This window comes from Linepithema humile, chromosome 5 (genome assembly GCF_040581485.1).
Source record: "Linepithema humile isolate Giens D197 chromosome 5, Lhum_UNIL_v1.0, whole genome shotgun sequence".
Classification (NCBI taxonomy): Eukaryota; Metazoa; Arthropoda; class Insecta; order Hymenoptera; family Formicidae; genus Linepithema; species Linepithema humile.
The window spans coordinates 12,758,852-12,775,664 of record NC_090132.1 but is presented as its reverse complement, the minus strand read 5'-3'; the positions used below and the strand labels follow the sequence as shown (position 1 = coordinate 12,775,664).

Sequence of the window (16,813 nt, the reverse complement as noted above, 5' to 3'; positions counted from 1 at the left end):
ATTGTATAATCTTAAATTACACAAATTTATCAACTTTTTAAACACTATTTTTGATGCATGATTAGCATTATGATATAATTTTAATGTAATAAATTCTTGAACATAAAATAAATTCTAAATTATTGTGGAATAGCAATTAAAATATACAAAATATACAGGCCAATAAAATTAATATTAAAAATTATAAGATGCGATAAAATATTTAAATGGAAAGTAGATAAAAAATTATTTTTTTATGTGAACAAAAACAAAATAATTACAACGAATAAGATTTGCATGTGATTTATAAACGTTTATAGATTTCAAATTTTAAGTAGTAATTCCAAATTATATTAAACTGTTTCAAATAAAAAAAAGACTTTTAATTAAATTTTCAAACTAAAATATATTTGCAACGCTGGTAAATGTTGTTCACTAAATCAAAAATTTCAAAATTTATTTAAGAAATAAATTTTTAGATTCTGGTTTTCTCTATCTTAATTATCTAATTGTAAGTCAATCCGTTAAAAACGGTGATATTTCCGTTACGCTTTTCGTTCCAATATTTGCGTTTTTGAATATATTATATAATTAATTAATTATTAATTAATTAATTATTCTATAATTTTTTCAAATTTCAAGTACTTAATTACATTATTTAAAAATTTTAGAGAAATGAATTTTAACAAATATCATCTAGCAATTGCAAATATCTCAAAGTCGATCTTTCAAATGGAGATTGTTGTTTGTATGAAATTAAATCATCAATGTATTTTAATTTCATACAAATAAAAATTTTTATTTGAGAGATCGACTTTGAAAGATATTTGCAATTGCTCGATGATATATGTTAAAATTAATTTCTCCAAACATTTTAAATAATGTATGTATAAATAATAACAAGAAGATAGCAAATAATTTCAGCATTAACGATTTTGTGCTTTGATTAATGTATAATATTTTTTTTTACATTGGCTGGATAGCTTAATATTAAAACGGTTTCAGCGTTAAAATAGTAAATAGAGTATCAAATTATAATTATTAGCTCAATATTAAGCTATCCAGGCAATGTAAAAAAAATATTATGCATAAGTCAAAGCACAAAATCATTAATGCTGAAATTATCTGCTATCTTTTTGTTATTATTTATACGTACATTATTTAAAAATTTTAGAGAAATTAATTTTAACAGATATTAGCGAGCAATTGTGAATATCTTTCAAAGTCGATCTCTCAAATAAAGATTTTTATTTGTATGAAATTAAAATACATTGATGATTTAATTTCATACAAACAACAATCTCCATTTGAAAGATCGACTTTGAGAGATATTTGCAATTGCTAGATGATATTTGGTAAAATTCATTTCTTTAAAATTTCAAGTACTTAATTACATTATTTAAAAATTAAAAAAAAAAATATATATATATATATATATATATATATATATATATATAAATTGACTTTTTTTTTGGATGCTTCACCGGAATATATATATAATTAAATATTCATTATAATACAGCTTGTACTTACACTATAAATATATATTAATTTCTTAAATTTTATTGAAGGATAAAAAAACGACAAGGGAGAGAGAGAGAGAGAGAGAGAGAGAGAGAGAGAGAGAGAGAGAGAGAGAGAGAGTGAGAGAGTGAGGAACAAAATAAAAGTGGAACAACAAAAAAAAAGAAATATTAAGAAGAAATAAGTAGAAAAAGGAAAAGACGTTTAGATAAAGTATGTATATAAATAAATAAATAAATGTAAAAAATTTTAAAAATAATGTAAAAAAAAATATTATACATAAGTCAAATCAATGCAATTAATCTACATTGATGATTTAATTTTATACAAATAACAATCTCCATTTGAGAGATCGACTTTGAGAGATATTTGCAATTACTCGATGATATTTGTTAAAATTTATTTCTTTAAAATTTCAAGTACTTAATTATATTATTTAAAAATTTTAAAGAAATAAATTTTAACAAATATCATCTAGCAATTGTAAATATCTCTCAAAGTCGATCTTTCAAATGGAGATTGTTGTTTGTATGAAATTAAATCATCAATGTACTTCAATTTCATACAAATAACAATCTCTATTTGAGAGATCGACTTTGAAAGATATTCGCAATTGCTCGATGATATCTGTTAAAATTAATTTCTCTAAACATTTTGAATAATGTATGTATAAATAATAACAAGAAGATAGCAAATAATTTCAGCATTAATGATTTTGTGCTTTGATTTATGTATAATATTTTTTTTTACATTGGCTGGATAGCTTAATATTAAAACGGTTTCAGTATTAAAATTGTAAATAGAGTATCAAATTATAATTATTAGCTCAATATTAAGTTATCCAGGCAATGTAAGAAAAATATTATACATAAGTCAAAGCACAAAATCATTAATGCTGAAATTATTTGCTATCTTTTTGTTATTATTTATACATACATTATTAAAAAAGTTTAGAAAAATTAATTTTGACAGAAATCATCGAGCAATTACGAATATCTTTCAAAGTCGATCTCTCAAATGGAGATTGTTATTTGTATGAAATTAAAGTACATTGATGATTTAATTTTATATACAAATAACAATCTCCATTTGAGAAATCGACTTTGAGAGATATTTGCAATTGCTCGATAATATTTGTTAAAATTCATTTCTTTAAAGTTTTTAAATAATGTAATTATGTACTTGAAATTTAAAAGAAATGAATTTTAACAAATATCATCGAGCAATTGCGAATATCTTTCAAAGTCGATCTCTCAAATGGAGATTGTTATTTGTATGAAATTAAATCATCAATGTACTTTAATTTTATACCAAAAATTAATAAAAAATATTTACTTGAATCAAATAAATATTTACTTGATTTTAATAAATATTTACTTTAATCAAAGAAATATTTACTTAAGTCAAAAAAATATTTATTTGATTCTAATAAATATTTGCTTGGTGTTAATAAATATTTACTTAAATCAAGAAAATATTTACTTGTATTAAATAAATATCTACTTGATTCTAATGAATATTTACTTGAATCAAACAAATTTTTTATTTTAATTAAAAAAATATTTACTTAAATAAAAAAATATTTACTAAAATTTAATAAATATTTACTTGATTCTAATAAATATTGGTTTGATTCTAATAAACATTTACTTGATTCTAATAATTATTTATTTGAATTAAATAAATATTTATTTGAATCAAAAAAATATCTACTTGATTCTAATAAATATTTACTTAATGCTAATAAATATTTACTTGATTTTGATAAATATTTAATTGAATAAAAAAAATAATTTACTTGAATAAAAATATAATTATTTGATTCAAGTAAATATTTACTTGGAATCAAAAAAATCATTTACTTGAATCCACTCTTAGAAAAGGCATGAAAGATCGATACTCGAATGTATCGGAAGTATTGTTGATGCTTTTCCGCGACGCTGATTGGTTATCGCGATTATTCTGATAGTTTGATAGCTTGATAGCGAAGGTTATTTTGACGGTTATTTAAAATAAAAAAATTTATTAAAAATTTATATTTCTACAAATATAAATCAAATATATAAATAAATTTATAAATATAAATTTAGTGAAACTTTTTTTATTTACAATATAAATTTAATAAATAATTTTATTATTATACATAGAATAATTGAGAAAATGGAAAACAAAAAAATTAATTATACGAAAAAAAAATGGAAAGTATTGATGAAGATTTAAAAACGGAAAATTTAAATATTGAAAATTTGTTAACTCCTAATGAAGTTCTTGACAACATTAAAATGTTTGACTCAACTGTGTAAGTACACAAATTATACTAAAAATTCTAAAAATGCTTTTTGAAAAAAATGTATAAAATTTTTTTGCCTAATTTTGATATTTATTTTTAATATTTAATTTGAATAATTTAATTTAAATATTTATTACACACCCTGGTAGAAATTGCCAGTTTAACGCCAAGACAGAAGTATGGGCCTCACTTGTTTGCCAAGACGTAGCCTATCTAAAAGAATTTAGAAAGGCTATAGTATGGCCCAGAATGATATTTAGTCTGGCGCTATGTTTAATCAGTAGCGTTCGCCAGTCTTTGCTGCCAGGAAAAAAAAAGTTTGGCCTTACTTGTTTACCAAATCATAGCCTATCTAAAAAAATTAGAAGGGTTTAGGTATGGCCCAGAGTTTTGTCTGGCGCTATGTTTTATATGTCCATATAGTGTCCGCTAGTCTTTTCTCTCAAACTGTTTCTGAAAGAGATACTATTATAGAGTCTATTATAAGTCTATATAACTATATTTATTCCCGCTACGTTTTATAAAAATATAACAATTCACTTCTTCTTCCAAATATGGATAGAGACATGAAATTGTTAGCGGATAGATTAACCGCACAAAAATATCGAAAAATTATTAAATTCAAACGAAAATTAAAAGCTATGAATAGGTTAAGTGCAACAAATAATTTTAATACACAATCTTCATCTAATGCGGGGAATAATCAAAATAATATTGGTGAATGTGAATGTCATAGTGAAAAAGATAGTTCGACCGAGTGTAATAAATACCACGAGGAAAGTTTTAGAACCGAAGACGGAAGAGAGACTGCAATTGACCTTTATAATACACTCGATGAAAAGAAAAATGATAATTCGGAAACTAACTCTGGAGACCATAGTGACTCTGATATTGATTTTAATAACATTAGCGATAAATCTGACGGCAGCGTTGACAGCAATAATGGTGATGTAGATATTGAAGTTCGACAACATCAAAATCAAAACGATATTTCAGCTGAGTTACGTTCTTGGGCCATTGGATGTCGAGTTCCTCACTCGACACTAGATTCTTTACTAAGCATTCTGAATCCTGTATTGCCAAATTTACCTAAATCATCTAAAACTCTTTTACAGACAAACAAGTCACATTATTTTATAACTAAAATGCTCGCTTTAGATGAAACCGAAGGACAATATGCTTATTTTGGTATCGAACAGGGATTGCGTACTTGCATAAATTTAGATTTACATTATGCAAATATTTTATATCTTTTAATTAATATTGACGGTATCAAATTATTCAAATCAAGTGTAAACGACGTGTGGCCAATACTTGTAAAAGTACAATGTAATCCTGATATTTATAGCCCATTTGTTGTCGCAATTTATTCAGGAAATTCAAAGCCAAAATATATCCATGAATTTATGAAAGATTTTATAATGGAACTAAATAAATTATTAGTTCATGGCATTTCTATACAAGAAAGGCACTTTGAAATCAAAATTAAAGGTTTTATGCGATACTCCTGCACGGTCTTACTTGAAATGCATAAAAGGGTACAATGCAGCACACGGTTGTGAACGTTGTGAAATTCAAGGTATCAAACATAACAGAACAATGATATTTTTAGAAACAAATTGTGCAGAACGCACTGACTATACTTTCCGTAACTTTACCGATCCACATCATCACAATGCTGCATCGCCTCTTTTATTCATAACTCCGCCAATTAATATGATTAATGATATTATTCTAGATTCAATGCATCTATGCTATTTAGGTGTGATGAAAAGATTAATAGATGCATGGATGTCTACTAATCTAAAAGTTAAATTTAGTCAAAATCAACGAAAAGAACTGTCAATGAGAATGTTAACAATAAAACGACAACAACCGATTGAATTTGATAGAAAAATGAGACCAATAACAGATTATTTAAAATTTAAAGCTACTGAATACAGATTTTTTTTATTGTTTGCTGGCCCTATTTTGCTAAAAAGAATTTTAGAGAAAAACAAATATGAACATTTTATTTTGCTTCATGCAGCTTGTCGTATGCTGTCATCAGAAAATGCAGTAAATTTTGTTCCTACCGCTAAAGATTTACTGAACAAATTTATTTTACAATCCAAAGATCTTTATGGTCCAGACTTTATGGTTATGAATGTTCACAACTTACTTCACATTTCAGATGACGTTTTTAATACACAGTGCAATTTATCGTCTATAAGTGCTTTTGCATTTGAGAGTTATTTAGGAAAAATAAAAAACATGCTTCGTTCACCTACAAATGTAGTCGCACAATTAGCTCGAAGACTTTGTGAGCAAAAAACTTGCATCAATCAAGTACCTTCTCCTTTAGTAGTGACAATTCTTAAACAAAATGGAAATAATATAGAAGCTTTACAGTGCATTAATATGTTACTTACAAATAAGGCGCCAGATAATACAGTTCTTCTAAAAATGGGATGTATATGTACGATAAATAAAATGTATGTTGAAAATAACAAAATCAAACTTGAAGGCGATGTTTGTATAATAAAAAAATCTGTTTACACAAATCCAATAAATTCATCTGTTTTAAACATGTGGGAATTATTAGAATCTCGTTTTGATGCAGTAAGAAGAAAAACTATGACCGTACATGATATCGCACATAAAATGATTAAATTGAAATTAAATCTTAATGGAACTAATGAAAGAACATTTGCTATATCTCTTTTACACTAGATTGAATCTTTGTATGGAAAAACTGAATAATTTTGTGAAGACAAAAAGACATAAGTAAATCATAATACTTGTTGGTACATTTATTTTATTTATTTTTTCCTTTATTAAATACATCGATTATAGTTTTACACGCGGTAATCAACGAAACCTTTGGGATTACGATTGTAATTGTCCAAATTTATTACATTATTCTAACATAATCTAATAAGTGCAACCCTGACTCCCTCAAGCCCGACGCGACTGTGTATGTGTATACAGCTCCGCACACAATGATATAAGATACAACAATGCATGGATCACAGATGCGAAAATAGTTTTAAATAGTAATAGTGATAGTTAAGTAATAGTAATAGTTTAGTAATAGTAATAGTAATAGTTTTAAATAGTTTTTCTGCCGTGGCTACAGTACAAAACACGGAACGACATCAATTGGTGAAACCGTAAAACTGATCAATTGTCAAATGTTTCTTATATATTTACATCCTTCGTTACTTTGTTTTTCATAAGCCCGTGTGATGCGCGTGACCGTGTGCTTTTTATTCTGCACATATTATCATTTCTTTTATATTAATTAACAAACAAGTCAAACGGGTGAAACAATTTTGTGTAATAACTATCAACGATATTATTCTTTGAAGACCGAAATATCGTGGAAACTGAAGGTAAGTTATTTGCACAATTTTTTTATTTCATCAAAGTTAGTCTCAATATTCGGTCAAGTTTGCATTAAGATCAGAATTCATAGTTGAATGTTAATAAATAAGGCGTTCTTTATTTCTATACATAACAATAGGAATAAGTATCTCAAGGCTTGAATATTTTTTCCGTTGTTTAGATGAGTGAGGACGAAGACTATTTGCACAAATATCAGTTAGTACAATTTATAAGGAAAGGTCCAAAGTCTGGAAAAAAAGAAATTGACGTGGTACCGTCGAAATGGATCTCATGGGACCAAAAGCGACTTAAACTCACGACAAAATTTATGCCAGAACCGTACGATGAAAATACTTCGAAACTTTTACAGGATTTTGTAAATCATTGTTTTGATGCACCAGAATCTTGGCCTACTTATACGGTTAAGATCGTTGGCGAAGCAAGTAAGTAATTAAATTAATATAATTAATATATAATAATAAATTAATATAAAAATAAATAATAAATAAATTAATAATAAATTAATATAATAAATAATGTATACATATGTACATATGTATACATATATACATGTAATGTATACATGTATATATATAATTTTAATGTCCTTTAATTAAAGCAATTTGTTATGCATTCTAGAGCAATACGATGAAGCTTTAATGAAACTGGACGAACTTTCAGCCCAGGAGTTTGTTTTTTCTTTGCCTTCTGACGAGGATCCAAAAGAAAAATCAGAAGCAAAAAAAGAATTTTATAAAAAGAAAGCATTGAATGACAGTGCAGCATTCGTATCAAAGTTTATGACGTCTGACAAAAACTCAAATTCTTTTAACTCAGTCTCAGGTAAATTACAATTATAACGCATGATAACTATATAATAAGAAATAAATATCAAAATTATTATCCAACAATCTTTCGAATTAATAAAAATTGATCTGTTCTACTTTTTGTTTCTTTTCAGAGCCAAATAAAACATTAAAACGTCTTAAAAAAACAAATACGAAAAAACAAAATAAGGGTCTAAATACAGGATCTTCAAGGATAGTGCAGATGCCCCAATTACCCATTGGTTTGTAAATTTATGTTATTTTTTAATACTTTATATAAAATGATTTCTATAAATTTTTGTGTAACTATTGCAATTTTTAATAATTTGTAATAATTTTAATAATTATATAAAATCATGATTATTACTATTTTCCAGATAAGAAGATTATTCTTCAGCGTGAGGATACTTTGAGTATGGATTTAAAAGATAAAAGCCAATCGATAGTTGTAATGGATAAGGACATTCCTGTTTTAACGCTTAATTCACAAAGTAACTATTAGAATATTTGAAATTTAACATAAATATTTGTATTTTTAATGTTATTATAAAAATCTTAAATTTCAGATTTGCATGGAGTAGAATGTGAAAACCCAATCAACTTTACCACACTTAGTGAAGAAAGTATGTTTGAACATCCAAAATTAATTATTTTTATGCAATTGTTACATATAATTTATTATTATTATTATTATAAGTATTGTTATTTATTTCAGAAGCCGATTTAATACTTGTAAAGTTAGAACAAATCAGATATGAAATTCGGAATTTAAAAGCTATAGTCATGTATAATGAAGCAACGAAAACTACTGATAATAATTATTATACAGCAGAGTCAACTGGATTTTTGAAAACATATAATATTAAATTTCCACTAGAAACAAATGATCAATTCAACGCATTTAATACTCAGTTGAATACTGACCGTAATTTAAAACAAAGTTTTGTGAGTACTACAAACGCACATACACATACATACTAGCATACAACAGCATTTATATCTGTTTGATGTTTATCCTATAATTTATAAATAATTCTGTTTTAGTGTGAATTCATTCATCGTTATCTCGATTTCAGCAGATCTTTAAGCCGAAATATATTGCATATTATAAAACATTGTATTGCAAGAAATGTTGCAATAATGTACACAGCGGTAAAAAATATTCCACACAAATACGTTTTCAAGAGCACAGAATTTTACTCATGTATAGAAGGTATTGACATACAGGGTGTCCGATAACTCGCGGACCAATTCTCGTGAACAGATAGAGCACAATAAACTGAACAGAAAAGTTTTTTACCATTTTTGAATTCTTACAATAATTATTGAAATATTAATTAAAAAGATTGACGAATAAGCGCGCGATTCGCGCAAAATGGTAAAGAACTTTTTTGTTCAGTTTATAGTGCTTTATCTATTCACGAGCGTTGGTCTGCAAGTTACCGGACACCTGTATACATATATAATTTATTTAATTAATTATTAAATTTTAACTTATTAAACTCTATTTAATTGCATCGATATTTTTTTCTAGAAGTTTATTTGAAACAAACTTTGACTGGGGAAACAGTAACTCATGCTCTTTTAATCAAGGCCATCAGTGTCGTCCTTACCAATGCTAAGGATTGGGAAGGTTACCGAAAGTCACGGACAAAATCAGCAACAATTATTAATCAAGTATCATCAGATAATCAGTCACAAGAATCTGGGTCTATTTATTCTGATGAATCGAATAATGTTGAAAATTTATTTTGAATTTAAATATGCCTATTTTTTTTTATTTCTGTAGTTTTATAATTTCATTTTTTCAACATATTTTTTCAAATATATATATAATATTATTTAATTGTATTTCGTATATAGAAATAAACAACACATTTTATGTAACGCATTAAGCTTATAAATAATTGCAGTAAACAAATAAAATAAACATATACAAATTTTTTTTAGATATTTTATATATTAATTGATATGTGTGTATGTATTCGTGTATGTATATGTGTGCGTGCGTGTGTGTACATACACTAACACACCCACATAAATATACACGCGCACATGTACACACGTATAATGTAATTTTAATCGGAACCTTATTAAAATTACCATGGCTCTACCTTTCATAAACCTACCATGATAAATTTAGTAAGGGTCCGTTTAGAACAAACACGGTCTAAGTAGCAGCCTAGATAGTGCCAATCCACAGCCCCAGTCGCCCCAGTATTGCGGTGAATCTGTGGCGCTAGCACAGCCATTTATGACGATTTCGTATGTGGCCCCGACTAATTTGCCAGTATCACGCCCGAGTTGATGACTGGCGAGCTAGTCGGGGTCTAGGCCATAATAAGGCCTAGAGTGAATTTCTACCAGGGCAGGTTTATTTTATTTGCATAATTATTATTTATTTTACAGTGAAATTGTAGGCTATGTGGACGGCATAGAATCTCCACGTTTAGTAGGAAACAACCAACAATATAAATTTTACAAATTTTATCTTAATAATAATTCAGGACGAAGAGTACAAATAGTTGCATGGAATGATGATATAAAAAATGTGGAACACCATGTGATGTCCAATCATGTAAATATTCATATATACACTATATGTACACAATGTGCACTCGGTCATAGGAATGCCTTAACGCATAAATGTGCATGAAAGTCAAGACACATTCAAACGGTGTGTTTTGATTTTACATATTTTTTGCATCATAATTATGATTATTCCTCTTGTATGACATATGTCAAAGACAATAATTATCCGCTAAATAATATATCAAAATACAGTTATAAAAAGTAAATAATATAATTAAATGATATACTTATTGTGACATATTATTAAACAAATAATCATACTTTTTGATATATGTCACACGTGAGGCATAATCACAGTCATGATGCAAGAAGTATGTAGAATCGAAGCAGGCAATTTGAATGTGCCTTGATACTTATGCAAATTCATGTGTTAAGGTATTCCTGTGACCAAATGTACATACATGCATACCTACGTATATATAATGTATCCGCAATGTACGTGTGTTTAAAAAGTTCCAGGCTTTGATAAATAATTTTATTAATATAATCAAAATCAGCCTATAAAAAGTATTTTCAAAACTGGAAAAAGCGTTAGCATAAGTGCATTATACAGAAAGGGAACTACTTTTAAGAAGATCGTATAAAATAAATATTAAAAATAAATACAATCTGTTTTATTTATCAAGGCCTGAAATTTTTTAATCACACATACATTATATGTATGTATATATACCAACGCTTCTTCTAGCTTCAGAAACATTTTTTATAGGTTGATCATCTACTTCCTCTTTTACTATTCTTCTTTCTCAAAATCAAAATCAGCCTATGAAAAGTGTTTCCAAAGCTGGAAAAAGCGTTAGCATAAGTGCATTGTACAGAAAGGGAACTACTTTTAAGAAGATCGTATAGAATAAATATTAAAAATAAATACAATATGTTTTATTTATCAAGCCTGGAACTTTTTGAACACATCCATTTGTCAATTTTGTCAATTTCGAATGGGAAAGTGTAAATATAATAAATTGGCACTGCTTCATTTTCTTTATTGGGATAATTTCAATAATAATAATAAAATTAAATAATAATAGGAATTAAGGACACATCATTTAAATTTTTTTTTGGGGGGGGGCATATTATAAAAAATAAAGTAAAAAATATGTTCTAAATAAAATTATTATTATAAGAAATAAAGTAAAAAATATGTTCTAAATAAAAAAAATGTTCGAAATAAAAAAAATGTTCTAAATAAAAAAAGATTCTCAAAAAAAAAATTTTTAATTTATGTTTTAAATTTAAATGTTTTTGTTAGATAATTCACATAGATAGTGCACAGGCAAGATTACCAAAAAATAATCTATTTAATAATGGAAACGTTCAATACGAGTTATTAATCCGTAGCAATATGATTGTATCCAATCTTGGATATTGCGAACCAATAAAAACATTAAATGGTAAACCTAAAGCAATCCAAATAAAAGACGTTTTGAATAGCACCGATCGCATTAGTTAGTTATATTTTTATTTATATCTAAATTCTCCAAAAATGCTACTTAGAAAATTTTTTTTACGCAAAATATTTTATAAATTTTATTTCTTTAATAATTATTTTATTTTTACATTATGATAATACTAATAAAATTCAAGCTTTTTACATTTTTTTCACTATCATGCATTTATATATTTCAGTTTTGGAAGGATATGTTAAAACCAACTTTTCTGAAATTTTTAATAATAAGTTGAATAAAATTATTGGTTGTGGGTCGATAACAGATGGTTTATTTAAGCTGGAAGTTCATATTCTGGAATTTACCTATGATATGTATAGCGATCTAGATTTGATAAAGGGAGATAAAATTGAAATAATAGGATGCATGCAAAGTAACGGTAAAAATATTGATATTTCTTATTAATTACTTTTAATTTAAAATAATTATTTTTATAAAATTATTTGCGCACGTACGCATGTGTTTACATAATTTTGATAATTTTATGATGATTTTATAGCTGATCCGCCATATTTAATAGTTAATGATTTGAAAGATATAAAAAAGATAGAAGGACGTATGTCGATTCCTCTGCTATTAAAAGGAGTAAATACTCCTAGAAAAAGAAAACTGGATGGTATAAAATTACAATTATTATTATTATAATTTTATTATTTTTTAAAACAAATTTTAATATTTACATAATAATACATAATTTTTTTTACAGAAGCAGAAGAATTACCAAATAAAAAAGATGGCACAAAAAAATTATAAAAAATGTAAATATTAAAAAATGCAAAAGCACAGAAAACATCGTGAAATAAAATATATACTTTTACCAGCAATAAATTAATAGCTAATGTGACGTTCTGAGCAATTATATAATAAATTATATAATAAATACAATATATAATAAATACAATAAATATAAATATATTTATTGTATTTATTATATATTGTATAATAAATATAATAATAATAATATAATAATTATATATTTATATATAATATATAATAAATATAATATATTTATTATATATTATATATAAATATACAATATATAATAAATACAATAAATACAATTATATAATAAATACAATACTGGAATTCTTGTTCAATGCATAGTTCAATACATTTTGATCATTTGCATCATAAACTTTTAGCAAATACAAATAAAAATCTTTATTTGAGATATTATTAAAATTATTAAAATTATTAAAATTATTATTATTTTTAAATATGTTTAATACATAACCAAATGTATTCAAAGAAACAAATTAAATTTACCTGTCTGATACTCATGGTGCATAATATGTATAAAAATATAAATGAGCATTCCGTATAATCATCGCCTGGAAGATTTCTATGGGATAAACCTTGTATTCAGCTGATTGGAACAAACGGTAATCTCGCAACAGCTCGTCCATCAAATATGTTATTGAACATACTTAACAGTGCCGTAAACGCAAATCCAATAGCAAACATGGATTTCATTTTTACAAGAGATAAGTCTCGATTATTATTCTTTAATCTTTCCTCTTCGCGTTCTATCTTCTTCTTCTGCTGCTTGTCCAAAGAGTCTTCATGAGCCTCTTTTCTTTTTTCTACTGGCAAACAAAATCACTTTATGCAGATATTTTTTTGTATATACAATTCCTCATATAATACCTCATAAATATCTTGAATACCTCATAGATATTTTGTAGACTTACATTTTTTACTCTGCTTTTCAACTTCAGCCTTTAATTTTTGATATTTTTCAGTTCTATACACCATTAACCATGTCAAACCTAAACAATATATATAAAATAAATATATTAGAACAAATAAATAAATTAAATAAATTATTTTGTTTTTTTTTCAACTTATAAATACATTTATGAAAATATTGCTTTTTATGTTTTTTACCTTTATCCAATAACGCTGTACATATACTGATAAATACAATAAGGATGGTGTCTGCCCACATATTTGGGAATAAATTTTTTATTTGAAGTTCATATAATTCAACAATTAACACCAAGAATTATTGTTAATTCATTGAACTTCTTTTCCGTTAAAAGTGACTACGTATGCACTGTACAATATATAAGTCACGTTGTATCAGAATTAAATTATGCACTTCACGATGTTATTAAATACATTCGTGTTAATTCAGGATATCGGATATAGCGTGAAATCAGTCTTCTTTTTAACAAACTGCACATTGTTATCACATGCAGACATTTGGATTTTCAGATCAAATAACCTCTTTTCGATCCGATGACTATCACCGACGAAGCTATTATAAAACAGTACAGTGATAAATTACAATACTTGTGTACTTCCAGTACAGTTGGATCAGTTGATAATGTCACCGCTCTATAGTTACCTTCGGGCCCTTTTATGAATATTGTGGCGGCTCACCGCCACACAGCTGTACTGAAGCGGCATAATACGCCGCGGCGCCGCTACGCGCCGCAGGCCTTCTACCAGTTACAAGCTTGCGGACCCACCGCCAGGCTGCGCAGGCGGTGAAGAGCTTTCTCGCGATCAAGCTTCGATCGACGAGATATAAAAGAGCTGCTCCGCAGATCTTTCCTGACTCACTCGCTTCAAGGCGAGCTCTCACTAAGGGCCCTTGAACGGAGTCACAGCTCTGCTTCGAAGAGCGCAACCAGCAAGTCTTCTCGACTTTTCACAGTGCCTGGGAAGGCACGGAAGCGAGAGACTCAGCCTCAGCTTTGGCCGCACACCTCACGTAGGATGTACAGCTACGGTCAGCTGACGCACCAGCATCGCCGTCGCCACCACAGACTCTACAGCGGAAAATAATTCCCTTAGAGTTCTGTGCCCGGTTGACTCGGCCCCCACGTGACACTCACGTTCCAGGGGACATCCGAATGCGAAGGCCTCTCCCGCCTCGGCTCGCAGACTCACTTGCGCCTTCGAGAGCCGGACGGTCGCAGCGCATGGCACAACGGAGACATACTCCACCGCAACGCAAACCTCGCCGCCCGGATGCAACATGCACCCTAGCATGAATCGTCCTGTTAAGGACCCGATTCCAACCACGCAGACGCGGCCAGTAATATATTACCGCGCCCGTCACCTTTCATTCAAAACTCGCGGCCTTACACTTCGCCGCGAATGCGCCGCTGGCGCACTCACGTTACACACACACCTGTACATACATACTTCTCTCTGACAAAGAAATAAACACATTTCTACACCATTGACTCTCTCTTACTTCTCACCAGTCGAACACAATCCATTAGGCCATACGCCTATAAATATTATTAATATTTATTCAGAGCTGTGTTTACTTTCTACTTAAAAAAATCTTTTCCACTCATGCACAAGCCTTAACATATATTTTTTTTTAAAAGTACAAAGTAATTATCTGCAATTCTCTCATTTTTTTTCTTATTTTTTCACATATTTTTATTTTATTACTTTTTTTATTTCACGCTTTCTCGCTTTTTTTAGATTTCTTTATTTTACGAGATTTTCATATTCTCTTATTTACCCGCTTTTTTATTATTTTTTTTTCATTTTTCCATTTTTTCATGTTTATTGCAACGTGAATTTTTTGCATACGTTATTTTTTTGGATATATTATTTTATTTCTTTTCTCAGAGAATATAAATTAAAATCAAGCCAGTGTTTTATATTTGCTTAAATTAACCATTACAAGTACAAGTTTTTTAAATTTTATAAACGGATTCTGTATAGAGAATATTTGATTTACAAATAGAATTTAGTTATGTTTAGTTGTGATTTAAATTTCAGAAATATAAGTATAGATATCTAGCAAATCTCATTATATAATTACAAAGACAATATAAAATAAGTAATTATAATGTTCAAGAAGTTAATGATAAATAAATAAATAATATGAATGCACTAATATGTATATATGTATATATTATTATATGATATATGTTGGATATTATTTATAAACTTTATTTTACAGCACAATATATCAAATTATTATTGTATATAAAATAAAATAATTTAATAAAAATACATGTAGAAATTTAATAAAATGTTAAAAAATATAAGTATGAAAATTTGTCATTAAATCTATTGGAAACCAGCTTTGGAACCGATTTTTAGGAATTCCATAAATTTTTAGGATTTACAAGATAGGTTTTTGCTGACAAGTTTGGGTATTGCATAATATCTTTCAGTTTGTCGCAAGTTTTCATTTAGTATAAGTTTCATTTGTGGCAGGTAATGGCAAGAAACTGTTTCTTTATATGCATAAAGAAATGGATTGGTCCATAAAAAAATGCATAAAGAAATGGACCAATTAAATACCTTATATACTATATATGCTTATGCGTTTATGCAAGTTTATCTGGATAGGCTTTAACTCAGTGTTTATTCGACCTAATCCATATTTTATTAATTTTTATAACTTTATATTTGAGCTTTGGAAATATTACTAAAAAAATAATAAATAATAAAATAATAAAATTATACTCTATTTACCGTTACAAATAATTTTAAAAATTAAATTAAATTTTATTGTTGTATATACATATATATATATATATATATATATATATATATATATATATATATATATATATATATATATATATATACATTCCTTTTTTAAAAAAAGCAAGATTCCTCGAACTAGAATATATCGAAGTGTTGAAATGTCTGTTTTTCGCGATACTGATTGGTTATCTTATTTGTGAGCTGCGATTTGCTTCACTCTTAACTGTCATATAAATTTTGACAGTTTGTTTCTGAGTAAATATTACATAAATAAATAATAATTATCTAATATTAAAGAGAAAAATTGAGCAGTAAGAGAA

At 27.1% G+C, this 16,813-nt stretch overlaps 1 protein-coding gene and 2 long non-coding RNA genes across 3 annotated transcripts; 2 read left to right on the top strand and 1 right to left on the bottom strand.

Moving 5' to 3' along the window:
- Positions 1-4,090: 4,090 nt before the first annotated feature.
- On the top strand, positions 4,091-5,457 carry LOC136999980 (uncharacterized). The gene has a single exon (XM_067355368.1). The coding sequence runs from the start codon at positions 4,348-4,350 to the stop codon at positions 5,353-5,355; it is 1,008 nt and encodes a 335-aa protein (XP_067211469.1). The 5' UTR covers positions 4,091-4,347; the 3' UTR covers positions 5,356-5,457.
- Positions 5,458-7,876: 2,419 nt separating this feature from the next.
- On the top strand, positions 7,877-12,473 carry LOC136999981 (uncharacterized). The gene is made up of 2 exons (XR_010890303.1): positions 7,877-9,199; positions 9,521-12,473. It is a non-coding gene; the product is annotated as an uncharacterized lncRNA (long non-coding RNA).
- Positions 12,474-13,043: 570 nt separating this feature from the next.
- Positions 13,044-16,540, bottom strand: LOC137000235 (uncharacterized). The gene is made up of 3 exons (XR_010890508.1): positions 13,911-16,540; positions 13,715-13,792; positions 13,044-13,609 (listed from the first exon to the last, which is right to left on the bottom strand). It is a non-coding gene; the product is annotated as an uncharacterized lncRNA (long non-coding RNA).
- Between the last annotated feature and the right edge of the window lie 273 nt (positions 16,541-16,813).

Excerpts from the sequence above, each read along its gene's own strand:
- LOC136999980 (XM_067355368.1), top strand. The coding sequence starts at position 4,348 with ATGGATAGAGACATGAAATTGTTAGCGGATAGATTAACCGCACAAAAA.